The 19,304-nt window shown below is 33.8% G+C and overlaps 1 protein-coding gene across 3 annotated transcripts in view; it reads left to right on the top strand.

Moving 5' to 3' along the window:
- The window catches only part of unc-119 (unc-119 lipid binding chaperone), a 67,959-nt gene extending 49,807 nt beyond the window's left edge, over positions 1-18,152 (top strand). For all 3 annotated transcript variants that reach the window (XM_075362435.1, XM_075362436.1, XM_075362434.1), the window contains 2 exons: positions 10,945-11,117; positions 17,881-18,152. In XM_075362435.1, the coding sequence (XP_075218550.1) occupies positions 10,945-11,117; positions 17,881-17,999 (292 nt within the window). In that variant the 3' untranslated portion in view covers positions 18,000-18,152. The remainder of the gene's footprint in view (positions 1-10,944; positions 11,118-17,880) is intronic.
- Positions 18,153-19,304: the final 1,152 nt, after the last annotated feature.

The following is a 19,304-nucleotide window of genomic DNA, read 5'->3' as shown; positions in this document are numbered from 1 at the left end:
AAGAAGTTCAGCTGACCATTTACGAATCTATTTCATAGGAGATTGTTCAATGAAAACTGCAACAGCAGCTCATGTTTCTTACCACGCTAACTTTCATCCACTTGTGGCCTACCTTTAACACTGCCTAATTCAAATGAACACTTTTCCCAAGCCAACATTGTTGCTTTTTGTGATGGTGGCTCATTAAAGCATTGCCAAAACTTATCACTAATTAGCTTCATTGTATGATTCATATGTTGTCGTTCATGAACCCATTCATTTATCTATCACTAACTGATCCTCGACGCTGTAATTACTCGTGTCAGCTATTTTAGCACAACCGTCTTTTAGTCAGTGTGTGATGTAAAAAACTGTTGCCAACTGACTGCAATGAAAATACTGTATATTCTAAACACATATCCTAACTCATACTTTTTGTTAATTTTAGGGATACGGTGACTGGCCCGGCCACACTGCACATACAGATTGTTTCATGAAGAAATGGAAATAATTTCAGGATATATTTTTCTGGTGAAAATAAATAAAAAAGTTTCATGCAAACATAGGTTCAGAAATGGTTCTATTTTCCTTAGTTATGACTAAGGGAAACTTTTCCTCTGCTTTTTATTCCTACAGTAAATTAAGGCTATACTCTAACTCTTGAGGCATAAATTATATCTTTTGTAATTGTATTGCATTAAGACTTTCAATTATTTTCTTGGGAGCTCATTGATTACCACAGCTTTTACCTTCATTATATCTTATTGGTTGCATAACACAATGCAACACAAAGGTAGATCTGGGATTGAATTCTACTTCCTGCCGCACCATGGGAGCGGTGCAAATAGAGCTTCTCTGTGGCGGCACAAAAATTCCCACAACACTTCTGCTAGTTCCGGGGCAAATCATTTTTTCGCATGGTCAACCCAAACCTGCGGCATCAAAAGTGGGCTGGTTGGCAGTGAAAAGTACAGCATCCCTTGAGGTAAAGACAAGATTGGAGACGGTGTTGAAGCGGCACCAGGGAGTATTTTCCAGCACTCCCTTGCAACCAACTCGGTCAGCAGTACAAGGGATCTGACTTCGGGAAGGAAGCTGGCCATTTCGCTTACTGATGTGCCAGTATAGCAAAGAAAAGAAACAGACTGTAAGAGAACAAGTGAGTAAAATGCTGAGGCAAGAAATGATAGAGCCGTCAACATCGCCTTACAACTCTCTAGTAGTCATTGTTAAGAAGAAGTACTCTTCACCACATTTTTGTATAGACTTCCGGCATCTGAATGACATCTTGGAAAATGAGGACTCACCACTGCTACTGATCTATGAGACTATTAAAGACTTGGGAAGCGCCCTCATCTTCTCAACAATCAAGCTTAAAAGTGGCTGTTGGCAGACACCCCTGGAGAAATCAGCCAAACCTTTTACATACAGCCTTTGCAGTTCCAGATGGCAGCCAATACCAGTTCTGAGTCATGCTGTTTGGCTTGAAAAATGCACCTAGCACATTCCAGCATCTAATGCAGGACGTTCTCTTTGGCCTCCTCCTCCAGTGCTGCTTGGTGTACCTACCTGGATGACATTATTGTTTACAGTAGTAACTGGGAAGAACATTTACACCACCTAGACTTGGTTCTGGAACACCTACAACTTCACCACCTCACATGCTCTTTGGAGAAATGCCAATTTGGTCCAGACAAGGTGTCATTTTTGTGCCATGAAATCACACCCATGGACAATATTTCACAGCAGCAACACCTACATGCCATCATCGAACACAAGACTCCTCGGTCAAGAAAGGAGCTGCAGAAGTTCCTCTTCACCTGTAACTGGCTGTGAGAATATATCCCAAGATTCTCAGAGATTTCTGCACCACTGACTGACCTGTTGTGGGAGAAACACTGGAAATGGAGAGACTGCACAGCAAGCTTTCGAAGCTGTTCGGCAGGCCTTCAGCAGACCATTGAAGTTATCTTGGCCAGATCCAGAGCTTCCTACAGTCTTGCAAACTGACACTAGCCAGCGAGGGCTGGGAGCCGTCTTTACCAGTAAGCCAAGAACGGGGAGTGAAGAGTCATCTCATACGCTAGCACCAAGCTTTCAGAGGCAGAAAAAAAATATCACTCCAATAAGCTCGAATGTCTTGTCCTTGTGTGAGCAATCAAACACTATCAACCATACCTCGAAGGCCGAACTTTTATCCACAGAACGAACAACAAGGCTTTGACATGGATAAGGCAGGCCACCGGGCAGAAAACAAAATATGTTCACTGAGCCTTATTGGTTCAGAGTTTGTTTGGTTCTAAGTTTACATTAGATCACTGTCCTGGCTGGGAGAATGAACTACCAGATCTGTTGTCAAGAGAACCGGTGGAAGAAGAAAATATTAAGATGGTGCGGGATGAAGATAGACTACACCTGCCTGAATGTGGCCAAGAAGAGAGAGTGGTTACACTTTGACTTTAAGAAGTTGTCACCACTTTCCTGTTCCAACAGATGCGGGAACCACAAGAAGCCGATCCAAAGTGCCAACGATTACACCAGGATCCAAATTCGGCCACATGCACCCACCTCAGAGTGGATGAAGATGGCATCGTATGGACAGCAAGACGTAGCTCTAGGGCAGGACCCCGACCAGTTGGAGTGCACGTCCCATCTGGCAGTCGCTCGGCTGTCATATGACACTACCACCGTGCTCCAGGAGCCGGTCATCCCGGAACAGAAGAGACCGCGGGCAATCCGCCAATACTATGATTGGCAGGGCCTTACGAAGGACGTTCTGCAGTACATACGGGAATGCCACACATGCGCCTGCTACATATGAGAGCCAAACCCTCCACCAGACAATCAGCGACCCTGGAGGCCTACAGCTTGTTGGAAGCATGTGGTGGTTGACTTAATGGGTCCATACTCAGAAATGAGATGAGGTAACAGGTTTCTAATGGTGGTGACTGACCTGTTTTCCCGCTGGGTAGAGGCTAGGCCCGTTCCTCGAGCTGACACGGACACCATCTTCAGCTCTTTGGAGGAAGATTGTTTTGCCTCTGAGACTATCCTGCGGTCGTCCTGACAGACAATGGGACTGCGCTCACAAGCTGGAAGTGGAAGAAGTTATGCCGCCAACGACACATTGCACACTGGACTAAGCCCGTATACCATCCACAGGCGAATCCCATGGATGGTCTAAATGAGGAGGTGAAGAAACCACTGAGAATAGTCCTCGGAACAGGATGTCCAATACTTAACCTAAGATAAGAGTGTGCCACAAGTGCTGTTCGCATTAAGAAATCGGGCTAACGTAGTGACCGGCACGCCATCAAGCGAACTGCTCAATGGGAGACAGTTAAAGAGACCTGGGGACTGGCAGCACCCAAAAGCAGAGGAACCGCCTCAACCCATTGAGGAAAAAGAGGAAAAGGCAGCAGCACACTAGGAGGTCTATTGTCAAAAGAAGTTCACAGGCATCAGAGAAAACCAACCGATGTTCGAGGTAGACCACCAAGTGTTCGTCAGACAGCACGCCTGCCCTGCTCGCGATGGTCGATATGCAGGATTCGAGGCTCCATGGGAGGCCCATATATTGTCCTTCAACAAACAGGGCAAGTTTTTGAAATTGACCAGAAAGGCACCCGGCTAAAGGTACACATCTCCAGGCTGAAACCTGCACACCACGACCTGACGATTCTACTACAACAAGATCCTTCAGATGTGGATCTGTATGCGCCCACATAGACGGGGAGGAGTTGTTACCACATGTATGCCTAATTTAATATCGGCGGACGACAATGGTAGCAGCTCAGATGTCAGCTGGAGCACAGTATAGATGGAGCACATCAGTTCGAATCAGACTTCACCTCCTTTTGATTTTTTTTTTATCTATTTTTTTACCTTTAATTTTGTTTAATCTAAATGTATTGTTTTAATAATTATTAACCTGTGATTGTAAAAAAAAATTACAATAAATAATAATTCAATGATAATAAAAAAAGTGAAAAAAATTATTAGTGAAATAAAATTTTATGTACTTTTAAAAATGTGTAAATGTAATTTAATAGGCATTACATATGTATGTATGTAATAGATTTGGTAAAACATCTGATTATTTAATATTAATTGAAAATTGTAATTTCGAATTGTTTTATTTTTGGATTTTCTAATTTAATTTCTTGTTAATTTTATTTACTTATTCTGGAATTTCTGTTTAATTTTATCCTACATTAAAGTTAACTACAGGGTGATGGAAAATCAGACCCTCACATATACACTGAGGCGTGGCATACATGCCCGATCTTTAATAAATTGCAAAAAATTTTTATCATTTAGTTCATTACTCCTCTGATATTGTTGGACAATATTTTCCCTAAGTTGTAGTTGATCATCATCTTGTTTCATTTAATCGCTCTTTGGGTTGATATAATTTTTCTGATCTTAACTTGTGTACATGTTCTCTAGTTTTCAAATTTTCTCTCTTTATATTCATCATTCTCTCTTAATCTTTTTATTCTTTCCTTGGTCTTAATGTTTTCTTTCTCTTTATATTTATCATCTTCTCTTAATCTTTTTATTCTTTCTTTGGTTTTAACATTTTCTTCCTCTTTATATTTATCATCTTCTCTTAATTATTTTTATTCTTCCCTTGTTCTTAACGGTTCCTTTCCCTTTATATTAATCTTCTTGTTGTTTTTTGAGATATATTTCTTCATGATATATTTCTTTTTCCTGTATGATTGTTTCTTTTTCATTTTTGATTATTCACCGAATAATCAAAACTGTAAGTTTTGTAATAAAAAGTAAAAGTAAAAATAATAAAAACTGAATATTTTACATCGCTAGGTTGAAATTAATATTTGTAACCAGTATACAGGAGTTCACTAAACGGAATAGTTTAATTATTATTAACTTTTGTTTGTATGATACACCAGAAATCTAAAACTTTTGTTAATCAGCAACTCACGAAGTACTAATAATACAAGTAATAAAGGGATTTTTACTCTATCCTAATATTTCATGTAAGATTGTTGAATTAATAATTGTATAAGTATGTGATGTTAATAAAAACTAATATTTCAGCAATTGTGTAACTGTCCACTTTATTAAAGAATTGGAGGATTCTATCTCACTTTCAAGTGAAGTAAGTTTAAATGAAGTGCAGCGAAATATGTGTATGTGTAATTTAATAGGCATACAAGGAAGTCATGTGGTGTCCATATCAGATTTTTGTAAATATCTCTGTATTACATCTCATGCTATCTTATTGGTAATTTCTTTAATGTCTCTACCTGCACTTACTATATGTTATTGTTTTTAACTTTTTATGAATTAGTTCATAATGCTTGTTTCTTTCTAAACCTATGTCTGTGTATCCATCTGTAAGCCATCTTTTTTTTTGTTATTCTTTGTTCATTTTTCTATATACCTTCTTATCTTCCTCATCATTCTTGCCTTTGTATTCTTCTATTTCATTCAATAATTTCTCCAATAGTGGATGAATTATTTATCCATTTTTCCTTAATGAGGTCAGTTGTTTGTTTTGCTGGGTTTTTGTGCATATTTTATATTCATTTGAAATTTATCGGTACTGTTATTTTCTATATTTCTTCCCTTAAACACTTGAAATAACTCCTCTGTAACTACCTCTTTTCTAATTATTATTTTTTCCAGATTCAGTTTATTTACTTTCCTTGCACTTTTAACTACTATACTTACTTCTACTTTGATGTATGCATGTATAAAAAATATATGTGATAAACAAAAAATAAAAAATTAAATAGGTCTGATCAGTAAAAATTAAAAATAAAAATTTATTCAGTTCATTTACATGTAAGTGTGATGTACAAAAGTCAAATTGTATGGATCATATTAAAAAAAAAACAAATACTTTTTTCCAAGATGGAAGATATATTGGAAGTTAATAACAAATTAAAATGTCATAGTCTTGTAAAAATTACATATAGTAAAAAAAAAAAAACAATGTTGAATGTGTAATTAATGTACAACTGAAGTTTGACAATGGCACTTGATCCGAGAGAAATATTAAAAAATTTGAACGTTCACTTCAACTTTAAATTATATTGAACTAAACCACCAGAGTTCCAACTTCCAGTAATGTGCAATACTAGAAATAGATAATCAGTTTTATCAAATGACTGAAAAGACAGATATCTCTTACACAAGTGTGAAAAAGTAATGGAATCTGCTTCTAATAAGAAATGAATCTGCTTCTAATAAGAAGATATTGTGACCATGAGCAAGTTCACAAATAGCATTTAATATTTTTAACTGTAAACTCATATGATGAGACAGTAGCAGTTATATATATGTATATATTTATTTACTAGCCAGCCCATCGTGTAGCCAGAACCTGGACCCTTGGGGCTCAGGTCAGCCCAGACAAATCTTGGAGCCAACTCAGGCGGTCCTTGGGGCCAAGTTGCCTAACCCGTGCCCCGCAGAGCTCACTTTGCTCGCCATTCCCAATTAGTGAGGGGGACCGGCGCCCTGGACACCTGCAAATCTTGCTTCAGTCACTATTCTCATCTATCCATAGGGCTCCACCTCCTGGACCCCTCCACTGTACGTTATCCTCATGGTTATGAGAATAATAGTGAAAATAATAATTATAGTATTCAGGCTTCATAGAAATCTGAAAAATTTTCAGATTTCAGTACAAAAGATAGAATAATAGTAACTGTGGTAACTAAAGTACACACACCTTTGATGATGAAAGATTCATAACTTATTTCTTTGCTATGGTAGCAGAAATATAATAATGAAATAAAAGGATTATTCTATTTTTTCCTTAATGAATATCTTTAATCAACAACTTCATCCTCCTTGGGAGGGAAGAAATAATGAATATTTTTAATATCTTAACCTTCAAGGGAGCTAGGGTCTCAGTCAGTGGCTTATAACCTTCCCTGGGATAACACAAATGTATCCTCCAGATTTGAAAGTAATCGGTCAGTTGGTTCTTGTGTGATGCGATAATAAACTTTATATATATATATATATATACACACTCAAATTCCTGTAACTGGAATACCTACTACTCAGAAATTTCTACAACTTGAAATTTATTCTAATTCCCAGCCGTATTGTATTATGTTATATGGAAATATAATTCCTTTAACTCAAACAAAAATCCTATAAGTTGAAGTACAAATTTTATTACTTTGTTAGAAAAAATAAAATAAAAAACCCAAGTTTAACATTAGACCTATAATAACAATCTTATTTTCAGTTCAGAAATATGAAACAAGCATGATTCACTTCACTATACTATGATTCACTGTACTATGCGATAACAAAAAAAGGATGAATCAACATATAGTAAAGACGGGAGCGAAGTGTTATATATCACGCATCTGTATTCACGGAATTCGTTTATCATAAGAAGTGTCGGTCAATGTCTTTATAACTGTCTTAGCTTGTATGCATAGTTTTTTTATGTCTGTTTGGGTTTGTTGCCACTGTAAACAAGGGTGTTCTTATTCTTTTCTTACAGTGATTTTTATGTGTTTAGTTTTTATACAATTAGGTTCAGTTTTTAGTCAGTTTGGTTAGTTGTTTTTACACTCTTTCTGTTCTTTTTATAAAATGTTGAATAGTAATTTATAAACTCTGTTATTAGATGATAAAATAAGGCTCATAATGGAAGTAGGCAAGGGAGAAAAGAAGAAAACCATGAGTGCATTGGAATTTGGTATACCACCCAACACGCTTACAATGATTTACAAAAACCAATAAACAATTTTAAAAGATTGTAGTCTTCATAACTCAGGTGTTATCAAAAGGGTAGAGTCTGTCAAGTATCCCGATGTTGAAAATGCATTTTAGAGTGGTTTAAAAACACTCGCGATCAAAATTTACCTATTAGTGGACCAATTTTACGTGAAAAAGCCAAGTACTTTGCGAGAAAGTTCAATTGTATGTATTTCAAAGCTAGTGTTTTGGGTTTGCTTAATAGGTTTATAAGTTAACCTTTTGGGTCGGCTTAATAAGTTTAGAGATAGGTACGGAATAATTTTTAAAAATGTTTGTGGTGAAAGTACTAGTGTATATGAAGAAGTTTGTAATATGTAGATAAACAGTATACTAAAAGAAATTATGACCACATACAACCAATCAAACATTTTTAACACTGACAAAACTGGACTGTTTTACAAATGTTTACCTGACAAAACTTTAACTTTTAAAGGTGATAAATGCTATGTTGGGAATCGAAATAAAGATCACCTCACAATTCTTTTAGATGTAAACATGTCAGGGACAGAAAAGTTGAAACATCTCTTAATTGGTAAATCGAAAAAACCACATTGTTTCGTTAATGCTAAATCTTTGCCTATTCAGTACGAAGGCAGTAGAAAAGCATGGGTTACTAGTGAAATTTTAGAAAAATGGTTATTCAGATTGGATCACTATTATAAAATTTTAAGTAGATGTACAGAAAAAGGATTATAATGAAAACGTTAGAGATAGTTGAAAAGAAACTAAAACCAGAAATTAATCTTCTTCATTGTCTGTGGGAAGTTAAAAAATCTTGGAATGATGTGAATGAGCTAACAATTTTTAACTGTTTTAAAAAAGCTGGACTTAAAAACTCACAACAACCTGTTATTTTGTTGGAATGTGAACAAACTAGCAGTGAAAACCTTTGTTCTAGCAACAATAGTGGTGATGGTGATGACAATTAATGGCAATCAGTTTCCGATTTTTTGCAAGTACCCAGTGACGTAACTTTTCAGGATTGTGTTTCTACAGATGAAGATTGGTAGCAGCCGAATACCGTACTGACAAAGAATTGCAATCAATATGATTAACATAAAGGCAAATGAGAATGACACCATAGAGACTGATATTCGGATAATGACAGTGATGAACTACCCTGTGTACTGCCTCCAACTTTAATGGAAGTTACAGATAATGTTGAGTCTATTCAACGATTCATTGGCTCAAAAGATGATGTACCAGAATTGGTTTTTTTGCAATGGCCAATATAGAAAATTGGTTGTCTACACTGCATCAGAAGAGTCAGACAACTATCAACAATTTTTTAAATTAATTTTAATTAAATTCAGTTATTTTTTAACGAAAGAACCAATTATTCTTCACTTTTTATTTAATTTTTATAATTTTAATATTGTTTTTATTTTATTTGAAAAATCTTAAAAAACACAATCCTTAAATTTAAAACTGAACTGTTTTTTATATACAATACAACAATGATATTTTTTACTATTCATAATAAGTATGGCCTTTTGTATCAGGTATATTTCATAAGAAAGCTACCATTTCGCTTTAAATTTCTTATTAAATAAAATATTGAATTCGTCTAAAGTTCCTACTATTCTTTGGATAAGGGTCTAAACTTATCTAAGTAAAGTTTTTTTTTATATCACCAACCATTGGCCCAGGGGATGGAAAAAATGGGGTTTCTAAGGCAAAAAAAATCATATCTCCCTTAATAGGCACAGTATCAGTTTAAAGTGGGGTCGTTACTCCTCTAAACATTACTTAAAACTTTTATCTGAAACAATTTTTGATATGATCAACTCTTACAGCAAGGGATGACCAAAATGTTGCTGGAATTGTAAGAAGATGGGGCTTGTTGTATGCTAATCAGTGAAACATTTTTTCACATGCAACCATTGTCATATTGAATAAATCTGAAGTTTTCCTTAACTTTAAGGTGAAAATCTTTTTTATCCCCTACTTAGCTCCAGTGAAATCTACCTCCGCCTTCTGGCATGTCAAACGGGATTTTTTTTCATTCATTTATAATTTTTGTACAATAAATTATCGGTGATAAAAAATGTGATTAATGTACAGTATTTTTATGTGTATTATTAGCCTACATTTTGTTTAGTGTCTTCCGCGGTAATAGAATACTCTTCAGGTTAGTTAAGTTTAACTTACTAATTACATACATACTATATATACATACTAACCAGTAGTACACACTGTATACCGTAGTTATAATGTTGAATCATGTCATGCAATAATATTGCTGTGATATAATAAGACTATATGGATGGAAAAAATGCAATATTTTCTTAAATAGTGCTGTATATTTTACAGCGGGTAGTAATTTCATAACATGTATGTTGTCTAACTCAAATTTTCCGTAAGTCAAATTTTTTCTTTATTCTCTTGAATATTCGATTTATAGGAATTCCACTGTATATATATATATATATATATACATTTCCGAATAACCATAATCTGTTAGATCTAGAGTGTACCTGATGCGTCAAAAGTTAGCCTTCAACCTACTAACAAATACCCAGTTTAAATTTTGGAAATTGGACGATTGTTTGCAGAAATATTATAAGAGCACCCCATTGCACCTCTCAAAACAGCGTCCCAGGGGCACTCTGTTTTTACCAGTTGTTGGTAATGATCGGTCTCCTCCCACAAAGTGCTTCCATACCGCTTCATTCTAGCCTCACATGCAGTCCCCATGGGAAGCTCATTATTGTTAAACAGAAATTTTTTAAGTTTATTTAATGTAAATTTAATTCTATTATTTTTGTAATATTCATTTGAATCATTCAGTTCAAGTTGACACTGTGATAGAGACTCACAGTTCATAAATTCACTTCATTAAAGTTTATTCTTAAACTGGAAAATCTCCACTATTATATATATATATATATATATATTTATATTTGAGATGAAATATATCTAAAAACCTTTTCAGTTATGCCAAGAAACATGGATAAAAATTTGATTGCAATTAATTCAGCAGTTTTTTTGTTTATCCTTAACAAACAAAAACCTTCTCTTTATATTTTAGTATAGGTATATATATATTTCTATATATTTTTTTATAATTGTTATTTCATACAAATTATTTCTTCGTTCATTATTGCGTTTTCATATAAATTCTGAAAAAATACTTGAATAATGATATGTGTTGGTTTGTCGTATATTCTCAGCTAATGGTAAACGTAATTCTGTTCATTTCAGTGTTGAATTCACAGTGGGTAGTCGACCTATATCCAAATTTCGGATGATAGAAAGGCACTTCTTTAGAGATACACTCTTGAAGAGTTTTGATTTTGAATTTGGTTTTTGCATTCCAAATAGCAGTAATACTTGTGAACATATTTATCATTTTCCTACTCTTTCACCATCATTAGGTAAGTTTCAGTCTGTATTTATTTGTTTACAATTAATTGTATTTTATTTAGTATTTCTCTTTTTTTACTATCTGCTTTTATTATTTAATTTAAGAGTTTCCATTTAAACTTCCATTTTGTACAAGTGAATAGAGCCTTTGACATCAGTTGTGTTGTAACTAGATAATTATCTAGTTAGCCCTCTCTGGACTGGTGTCAGAAATTATATGGCGAAGCTGAATGCTCAATTCTATTCTATGTGGGTGGCATAGCATATTCTACTAAAAAGCAAATACACTATATTTTTATTTTATGGACTGCAGTATATGGTATTTTTATAAACTATAGTGAAATACTGTTTCTAAATTCATTTCGATTAATATATAAAAAAAAAAAAAAAATATTAATTGTTGTGGAGACTATAATTTTATTATTTGATCGGTAATGTTTTGTTTCTGTAGTTACGTATAGGGTATAATGTTTACAAAATAGGTATTCGTTATATCTATAACTTATTCATTATTCAATAATTTATCAGATGTTCAAAATTAATCTATCTTTTGATGTATATTTAGACTCACAATGAAAAAAGAGGAAAGCAGTTTTTTTAATCATTATTTTATTGAATAATTACTGCTCCTGATTTAGTGTGATTAATTTTTCTAAAATTTAAGTAACAGTAAATGTGAACTGTATACCACCCCTTAAGAATTAAGATATTGTTTTGGACAATATTGTTTGTGAACTATAATCCTGTTTTTATAAATGTATTTATTGAAGGGAAGTTTTATTCTGTAAGATTTTAGGAAAATCTTACAGAATAAAACTCCACAGGTCTAACTGGAGGCAGCCCTATTTCTTGCTATGCACCAAACTACGGATAATATGGTAACTGTACTAAATGTTTACACATTATATTCACAACATTAATACTGACAATACTACTTCAGTCATTTCTCACATTAACACTTGGCCATTTTGATGCTTTAATCGCTGTAGCCATCATCCAAGGTGGAAAGTATTCCAGACTTATTACTTTTTCATACTTATTTGACCGTTTTTGTACTTTTAATTTTTTTCAAAGATTGTAGCAAAGGGTGAATGGCTCTACTTAGTGAGTCTTGAATTATGTCCTCTTGGTACCAGGTTGAACCCATTTGTTCTTAGATCCAATATGTGTGATTGTTGCTGAAGCGGTCTGTTTTCCTTGGTTCTCATGGGAACAAAGTAGATATTGTTCCAGAAAATGTGTTATAGTGGTTGGCCAAACTGCAGAAGCTGCTTTCAATGTCAGGATTTTGGTGTTCTATCACACTATCATTTATCAGAAACCACAGATTTGTGCATACCATAGTACCAAAGGGATGAAGAGCTGTGTGTATTGCCGGCAGAAAATGCACAGATTGCACTGGAGAACATTCACTTCAGTCAAGACTTCCATGTTTAAGGACTATAAGATGATTCTAAAGATAAATACTAAATGGTTATTGTTCTTTATGGTTGCACACAGCGAATTTAAGAAAACACTTAACTTGCAGAACTTGGTGCAACCTGATGTTTCTTTGCAGCAGTTGTACTGGCTTTGGTTTATATGAAGACAGGCAAGTAAGATTGTAACTTCTGTAGTGAACTGAAGAAAATCGTTCAGATATTTTCTGACCGCATCCCTACCTTGACTGTGGCCACAGCAGGAATTGAAAACAAAGGCAAGAAAACCCAGTTTGCACCTCAGATGAAGAAGATAACAAGTTGAGAATGACCATAAGCTAATCTTCTCTTATGGTAATCATATGATTACTGAGGTATAAAAGAAATAGATTGTTGAAAAAGTTGAATGGGACAGATTTCCTGCTGCACTTAGACAGCTGATTGCAAATGGCACACTCAAACTAATTAATGTTTATGTCGTCAATACTCAACATTTTTTTTCCTGTTTGGCCTCTGGGAATCGCCATCAGGTATTATTTTAGAGGATGAATGAGGATGATATGTATGAATGTTAAGTGAGGTGTAGTCTTGTACGGTCTCAGGTCGACCATTTCTGAGGTGTGTGGTTAGTTGAAACCCAACCACCAAACACTGGTATCCATGATCTAGTATTCAAATCCATATAAAAGTAACTGCCTTTACCAGGATTTGAACATTGGAACTCTTGACTTCGAAATCAGCTGATTTGCAAAGACGCATTCATCATTAGACCAACCTGGTGGGTTCAGTACTCAACATTATGGTAAATTTTGTACCTCAGATAGCTAGTTAACTAACTTTCCCTTCTTTATATGTATAGACTACATTGGTTTGTATGGGGTCCTGTGTAAACAGCCTTACTACCAAAAGGAAATGTACAAGCATAATGTATGAAGATGGAATACTCCATACATTATCATCACTTCTCCAAGACTTGGGCAACCACCACAACTGTATTAGCACACAATTGTTCTGTTTCCTCTTAAGTTATGTGAGGGAGCTACCTGAGTAACAGTTTATTAATATTATGTACTCCCTATTATTTCTATTATGTAATATTATACTCCCTCTATGAATCGTGAGACTTTGCCGTTGGTGAGGGGGCTTCAGTGCTCAGTGATACAGAATAGCTGGACTGAAGGTGCAATCATATAGGAGAGGTATCTGTTGAGAGCCAGACTGAGGAATGATTCCTGAAAGAGGGCAGCACCTCTTTCAGTAGTAGTTAAGGGTGTAGGTCAGGATGATTTAAACAGCCATATCATCACTCAATCCTCTGAGTACTCTGCAGCTGAAAGCAATGGAAAACTACAGCTGCTTTTTTTTCCAAGAAAATGTAGCTCTCTGCATTTTCATATAAAAATGATGGAGGTGCCTTCCTTGGTAAAATATTCTGGAGGTAAACTAGTCCCCTGTTCAGATCTCCAGGTGGGGACTACTAAGGAAGGGGTCACCAGAAGATTAAAAAATAACATTCTACGAGTCGGAGCGTGGAATGTTAGAAGTCTAAAAAAGGTTGGTAGGTTAGAAAATTTAAAGAGGGAAATGGATAGGATAAATGTAAATGTAATAGGAGTTAGCGAGGTTCAGTGGGAAGAGGAGAACGACTTTTGGTCAGGTGATTTTAGAATAATTAACTGAGCTTCAAATAATGGACAGGCAGGAGTAGGTTTTGTAATGAACAAGAAGATAGGGAAGTGAGTAGAGTATTTCAAAATGCATAGCAATAGAATTATTGTAATAAGGATAAAATCGAAACCTAAACCTTTGAAGAGAGTCAGAAGGTGTCAGATGAATCGGTGGAATTTTGAGAAGCTTGAGGAAGAGGAGGTAAAGAAGATTTTTGAGAGGATATCGCAAGAGGTCTGAGTAAAAAAGATAAGGTAGAAAATGTAGAAGAAGAATGGGAGAATGTTAAAAAGGAAATTCTTAAATCAGCAGAAGCGAACTTAGGCAGAACAAAGAGAACTGCTAGAAAACCTTGGATTTCAGAGGATATATTACAGCTGGTGGATGAATGTAGAAAATATAAGAATGCTAGTGATGGAGAAAGTAAAAGAAACTATCGATAATTAAGAAATACTATAAACAGGAAGTGCAAACTAGTGAAAGAAGAGTGGATTAAATAAAAGTGTTCAAAAGTGGAAAGAAACATGAATTGGTAAAATAGACAGAGCATACAGGAAAGTTAAGGAAAATTTTGGGGTATATAAATTAAAATCTAATAATCTGTTAAACAAAGATGGTACACTGATAATACAAAAGGCAAAGTCGATAGGTGGGTGGAATATATTGAAGAGTTATATGGAGGAAATGAATTAGAAAATGGTGTTATAGAGGAAGAAGAGGAAGTCGAAGAGGATGAAAGGGGGGAAACAATACTGAGATATGAATTTAAGAGAGCATTAAAAGATTTGAATGACAGAAAGGCTCCTGGAATAGATGGAATACCTGTAGAATTACTGCACAGTGCAGGTGAGGAAGCGATTGATAGATTATACAAACTGGTGTCTAATATTTATGAAAAAGGGGAAGTTCTATTAGACTTTGTTATAGTTATGATACCAAAGAAAGCAGGAGAGCAGATAAATGTGAAGAATACAGAACAATTAGCTTAACTAGCCATGTATCAAAAATCTTAACTAGAATTCTGTACGGAAGAATTGAGAGGAGAGTGGAAGAAGTGTTAGGAGAAGACCAATTTGGTTTTCAGGAAAGGTATAGGGACAAGGGAAGCAATTTTAGTGCTCAGATTAATAGTAGAAAGAAGATTAAAGAAAAACAAACCAATATACTTGGCATCTATAGACCTAGAAAAGGCATTCGATAACGTAGACTGGAATAAATGTTCAGCATTTTTAAAAAATTAGGGTTCAAATACAGAGATAGAAGAACAATTGCTAACATTTGCAGGAACCAAACGGCAACAGTAATAATTGAAGAACGTAAGAAAGAAGCCGTAATAAGAAAGAGAGTCCGACAAAGATGTTCTGTATCCCCGTTACTTTTTAATCTTTACATAGAACTAGCAGTTAATGGTGTTGAAAAACAATTTAGATCCAGAGTAACAGTACAAGGTGAAAAGATAAAGATGCTACGATTTGCTGATGATATAGTAATTCTAGCTGAGAGTAAAAAGGATTTAGAAGGAACAATGAACGTCATGGATGAAGTCCTACGCAAGAACTATCGCATGAAAATAAACAAGAACAAAACAAAAGTAATGAAATGTAGTAGAAATAATGAAGATGCACCACTGAATGTAAAAATAGGAAGAGAAAAGATTATGGAGGTAGAAGAATTTCATTATTTGGGAAATAGAATTACTAAAGTTGGACGAAGGAGGAGGGATATAAAATGCTGAATAGCACAGGCAAAACGAGCCTTCAGTCAGAAATATAATTTGTTTACATCAAAAATTAATTTAAAAGTCAGGAAAGGATTTTTGAAATTATATGTTTGGAGTGTAGCTTTGTATGGATGTGAAACTTGGACAATCGAAGTACCTGAGAAGAAAATATTAAAAGCTTTTGAAATGCAGTGCTATAGGAGAATGTTAAAAATCAGATGGGTGGATAAAGTGACAAATGAAGAGGTATTGCGGCAAACAGATGAAGAAAGAAGCATTTGGAAAAATGTAGTTAAAAGAAGAGACAGACTGTTATAGACCACATTTTAAGGCATCCTGTAATAGTCACTTTAATATTGAAAGAGCAGGTAGAAGGAAACAATTGTGCAGACAGGCAATGTTTGGAGTATGTAAAACAAATTGTTAGGGATGCAGGTTGTAGGGGGTATACCAAAATGAAACGACTCACATTAGATAGGGAGAGCTGCATCAAACCAGTCAAATGACTGAGACAAAAAAAAATATTATGTTTATTATATTTTTACAGAAAAGGAATTTTATGTGTTTCGTGCATGATTATTTACAATTAGATTATTAATTGTTAAATAGTATAATGATTAATCCGTAATGACAAAATAAACATTCTTGCATGCCAGAGAGCCTCAGCTTATGGATATAGTAGGCTCATTATTATTAATTAATGTCATTCTTTTCTTATTTTTGAAAAGATTCAGCTTTTAGATTTAATAAGAAAGTTAGCTATTGTAATGGGTACCATGATTCGACTTCTGGAAAATTTTGACATATCTTCACCCCACATCCCCCAGACCCAAAACCATTTTAAAAATTTTATATATATAAGTTCAAAGGTTTTATATATATTTATTTCACTTTTTTGTGGTCACGATAACTGTCATAATTTTGCACCAATCACTTTCAAATTGTTCCTTAAAAATAACTCATTCTAAAATCTCAGTTGAGTTCGTTAACGGCCAAAATGGAAAGTGGGGGCTTTTTTTGATAAAAAAAATATTGCTATAACTTTCTTATTAAGTAAGATATTGAATTTGTTTGAAGTTCCTACTATTCTTTGGATAAGGGCCTACAACTTATGTAAGTAAAGTTTTTTGATACCACCAACCATTGGCCCAGGGGGTGGAAAAAATAGGGTTTCGAAGACAAAAAAATCATACTACTCTTAATAGGCACAGTATCAAATCGGTTTAAAGTGATCATTAGTCCTCTAAACATTACCTAAAACTTCTGTCTGAAACAGTTTTTGATATGACCAACCCTTACAGCAACTTCTTTTCACATGCAGCCACTTATTGAGTAAATTTGAAGTTTTTTTTAACTTTAAGGTGGAAATCTCTTTTTTATCTCCTACTTAGCACTGGTGAAATCTACCTTCGCCTTTTGGCGTGCTGAAAGGGATTTTTTATTTTTATTTCTTAACAGGTGTAATTCTAAAAAAGGAACATGTTTATTAACTGGCTTCTTTAAACCGTTGAAGTTAATATTTATGTTAGGTGCCCTTTCAGACTTAGTGTGAAGTAGTTAATGGATATAGAGTGTATTTTAAGTGGTTAGTGGTACTGTAATGATTGAAAAATAATATTATCACTGATTAAGTGTTCCTACCCGTTATTGCAATTCGCTGTGGTCTAAACATAATTCAGTAGATATTCGGCTGTTATATTCTATTAAATATAACAGAATTTGATTTTTGAGATAGAGTAAAATACTGTTACTTTACCTATTAAACCTATAAGAGTATTGTTTATTGATTGTATTTTATATAACCTCAGTTTATGTAATTATAGTAATACCTGTTGTAAATATGGTTGTTTGCTGATTATTCCAACTATTCCTTCTGCTCTCTTCCACATTCTGTTTTCTTGCTTGAAAACTATCTGAGGATCATTGATCTAGTATGTTATAGTAAAATTATTTTTTTTTTTTTTTTAGTTTCAGAAATGATCTCGCACCCATTTGAGACCCGCTCAGATAGTTTTTATTTTGTAGATGATTGTCTAATGATGCACAATAAAGCTGATTATGCATATGATGGAGGCCTGACAAAGTGAGCATTAAATAGCAATTAACTGCATTATCTTGTATTATTGTTTTTATTAATTATTTTGTTGTCTAATTTATTTTGCACTATTGTGTGTATACAATGATTCTCAGTACTTAAATTAATGTAAAATATAATATATGATTGATGTTTTAAAAAAGAAGTATATATTTTTTTATTCTCTTCTTTAATTACTATAGTAATGTTCTTTACTGTATTGTTACAGTAGTCAACTCTTTCAAGAAAGTTCATGGCCTGTTTGTACTACATTTTGTCACCTTAAGCTTATTTTATATTTTGTTTGCTGGTATTTCATGAAATTTTGGAATTGCTCGTAATTTTAATCAGTTGCCATTGTTATTAAATATAGAGAAAATATACCTTAGTAAAAAAGGCATTATTAAAAGACAGTAGTTACTGTTTTTACTATGCGTTTTTGTAAATAGCTGTAAGAAGTACAAGTTTGATATATTTGTTTAAAAGTGAAACATCATCGCTGAGGCAAAAAAAAGTTTGGTGGATTGTAAAAAATGTATTCAGAAAGCATTGCAGTCATTCATATTACTGTGATGTCATTTGAAATACTAGATGTAATTTATAAAATATGAGATTTTATCATTTGAATGTGTTTTATAATCTCGATTTTTTTTCATTTGAATGATAAATTTTAAATTATTATTAACTAATATATTACTAATTATTTATAATTTATATTTAGAGCCCTGGGAACAATTTTAGTGTCCCTATCATGAATTTGATATCAAGACTTCATAACAATATTTTTGCCTTTTCAAGATGAATAATACAAAAAACAACCTGGGTAAACACCTTGGTTTAATTCTGTAATCTCCCAACTCCCTTAGAAAGATAGTATCCCCAATTTGTGCTGTCCGAGACATGTAACTCAAGTTAGATAATTATTATACTCTATTGAAATTTAAAAAATCTACAAGTATAATTTTATTAGGAATTAGTAAGGGAAAACCTTATAGAACTTGTATGTTCAGTAGTAATTTGTTTATCTTTCTCTTAGTACAAGTAAAATAATAGAATTTTTATAAAGTTAATTCGTTAAACCTCCCCAGGATTTTTTTAATTTGTTTAATCGAGCAAGTTTGATTATAAGCATGCGTCCAAGGTTATGAAGATTGGTAATTTCTTTTACATAAATGTGTATGAATATTTTGTTTTTTCTTTAGTAAGTTCTCCCACTATTTCTATAAAATTCTACTTAATTAATTTTATCAGATAACCTCCTCTGTTGCTATAAGAGAACTGGTATGGATGGAAAATACATTAAGTTGTTTACTTTAGT

The sequence above is a fragment of the Lycorma delicatula genome, chromosome 4 (genome assembly GCF_047948215.1).
Source record: "Lycorma delicatula isolate Av1 chromosome 4, ASM4794821v1, whole genome shotgun sequence".
NCBI classification, from domain to species: Eukaryota; Metazoa; Arthropoda; class Insecta; order Hemiptera; family Fulgoridae; genus Lycorma; species Lycorma delicatula.
This window is presented reverse-complemented; position numbering and strand designations above follow the sequence as displayed.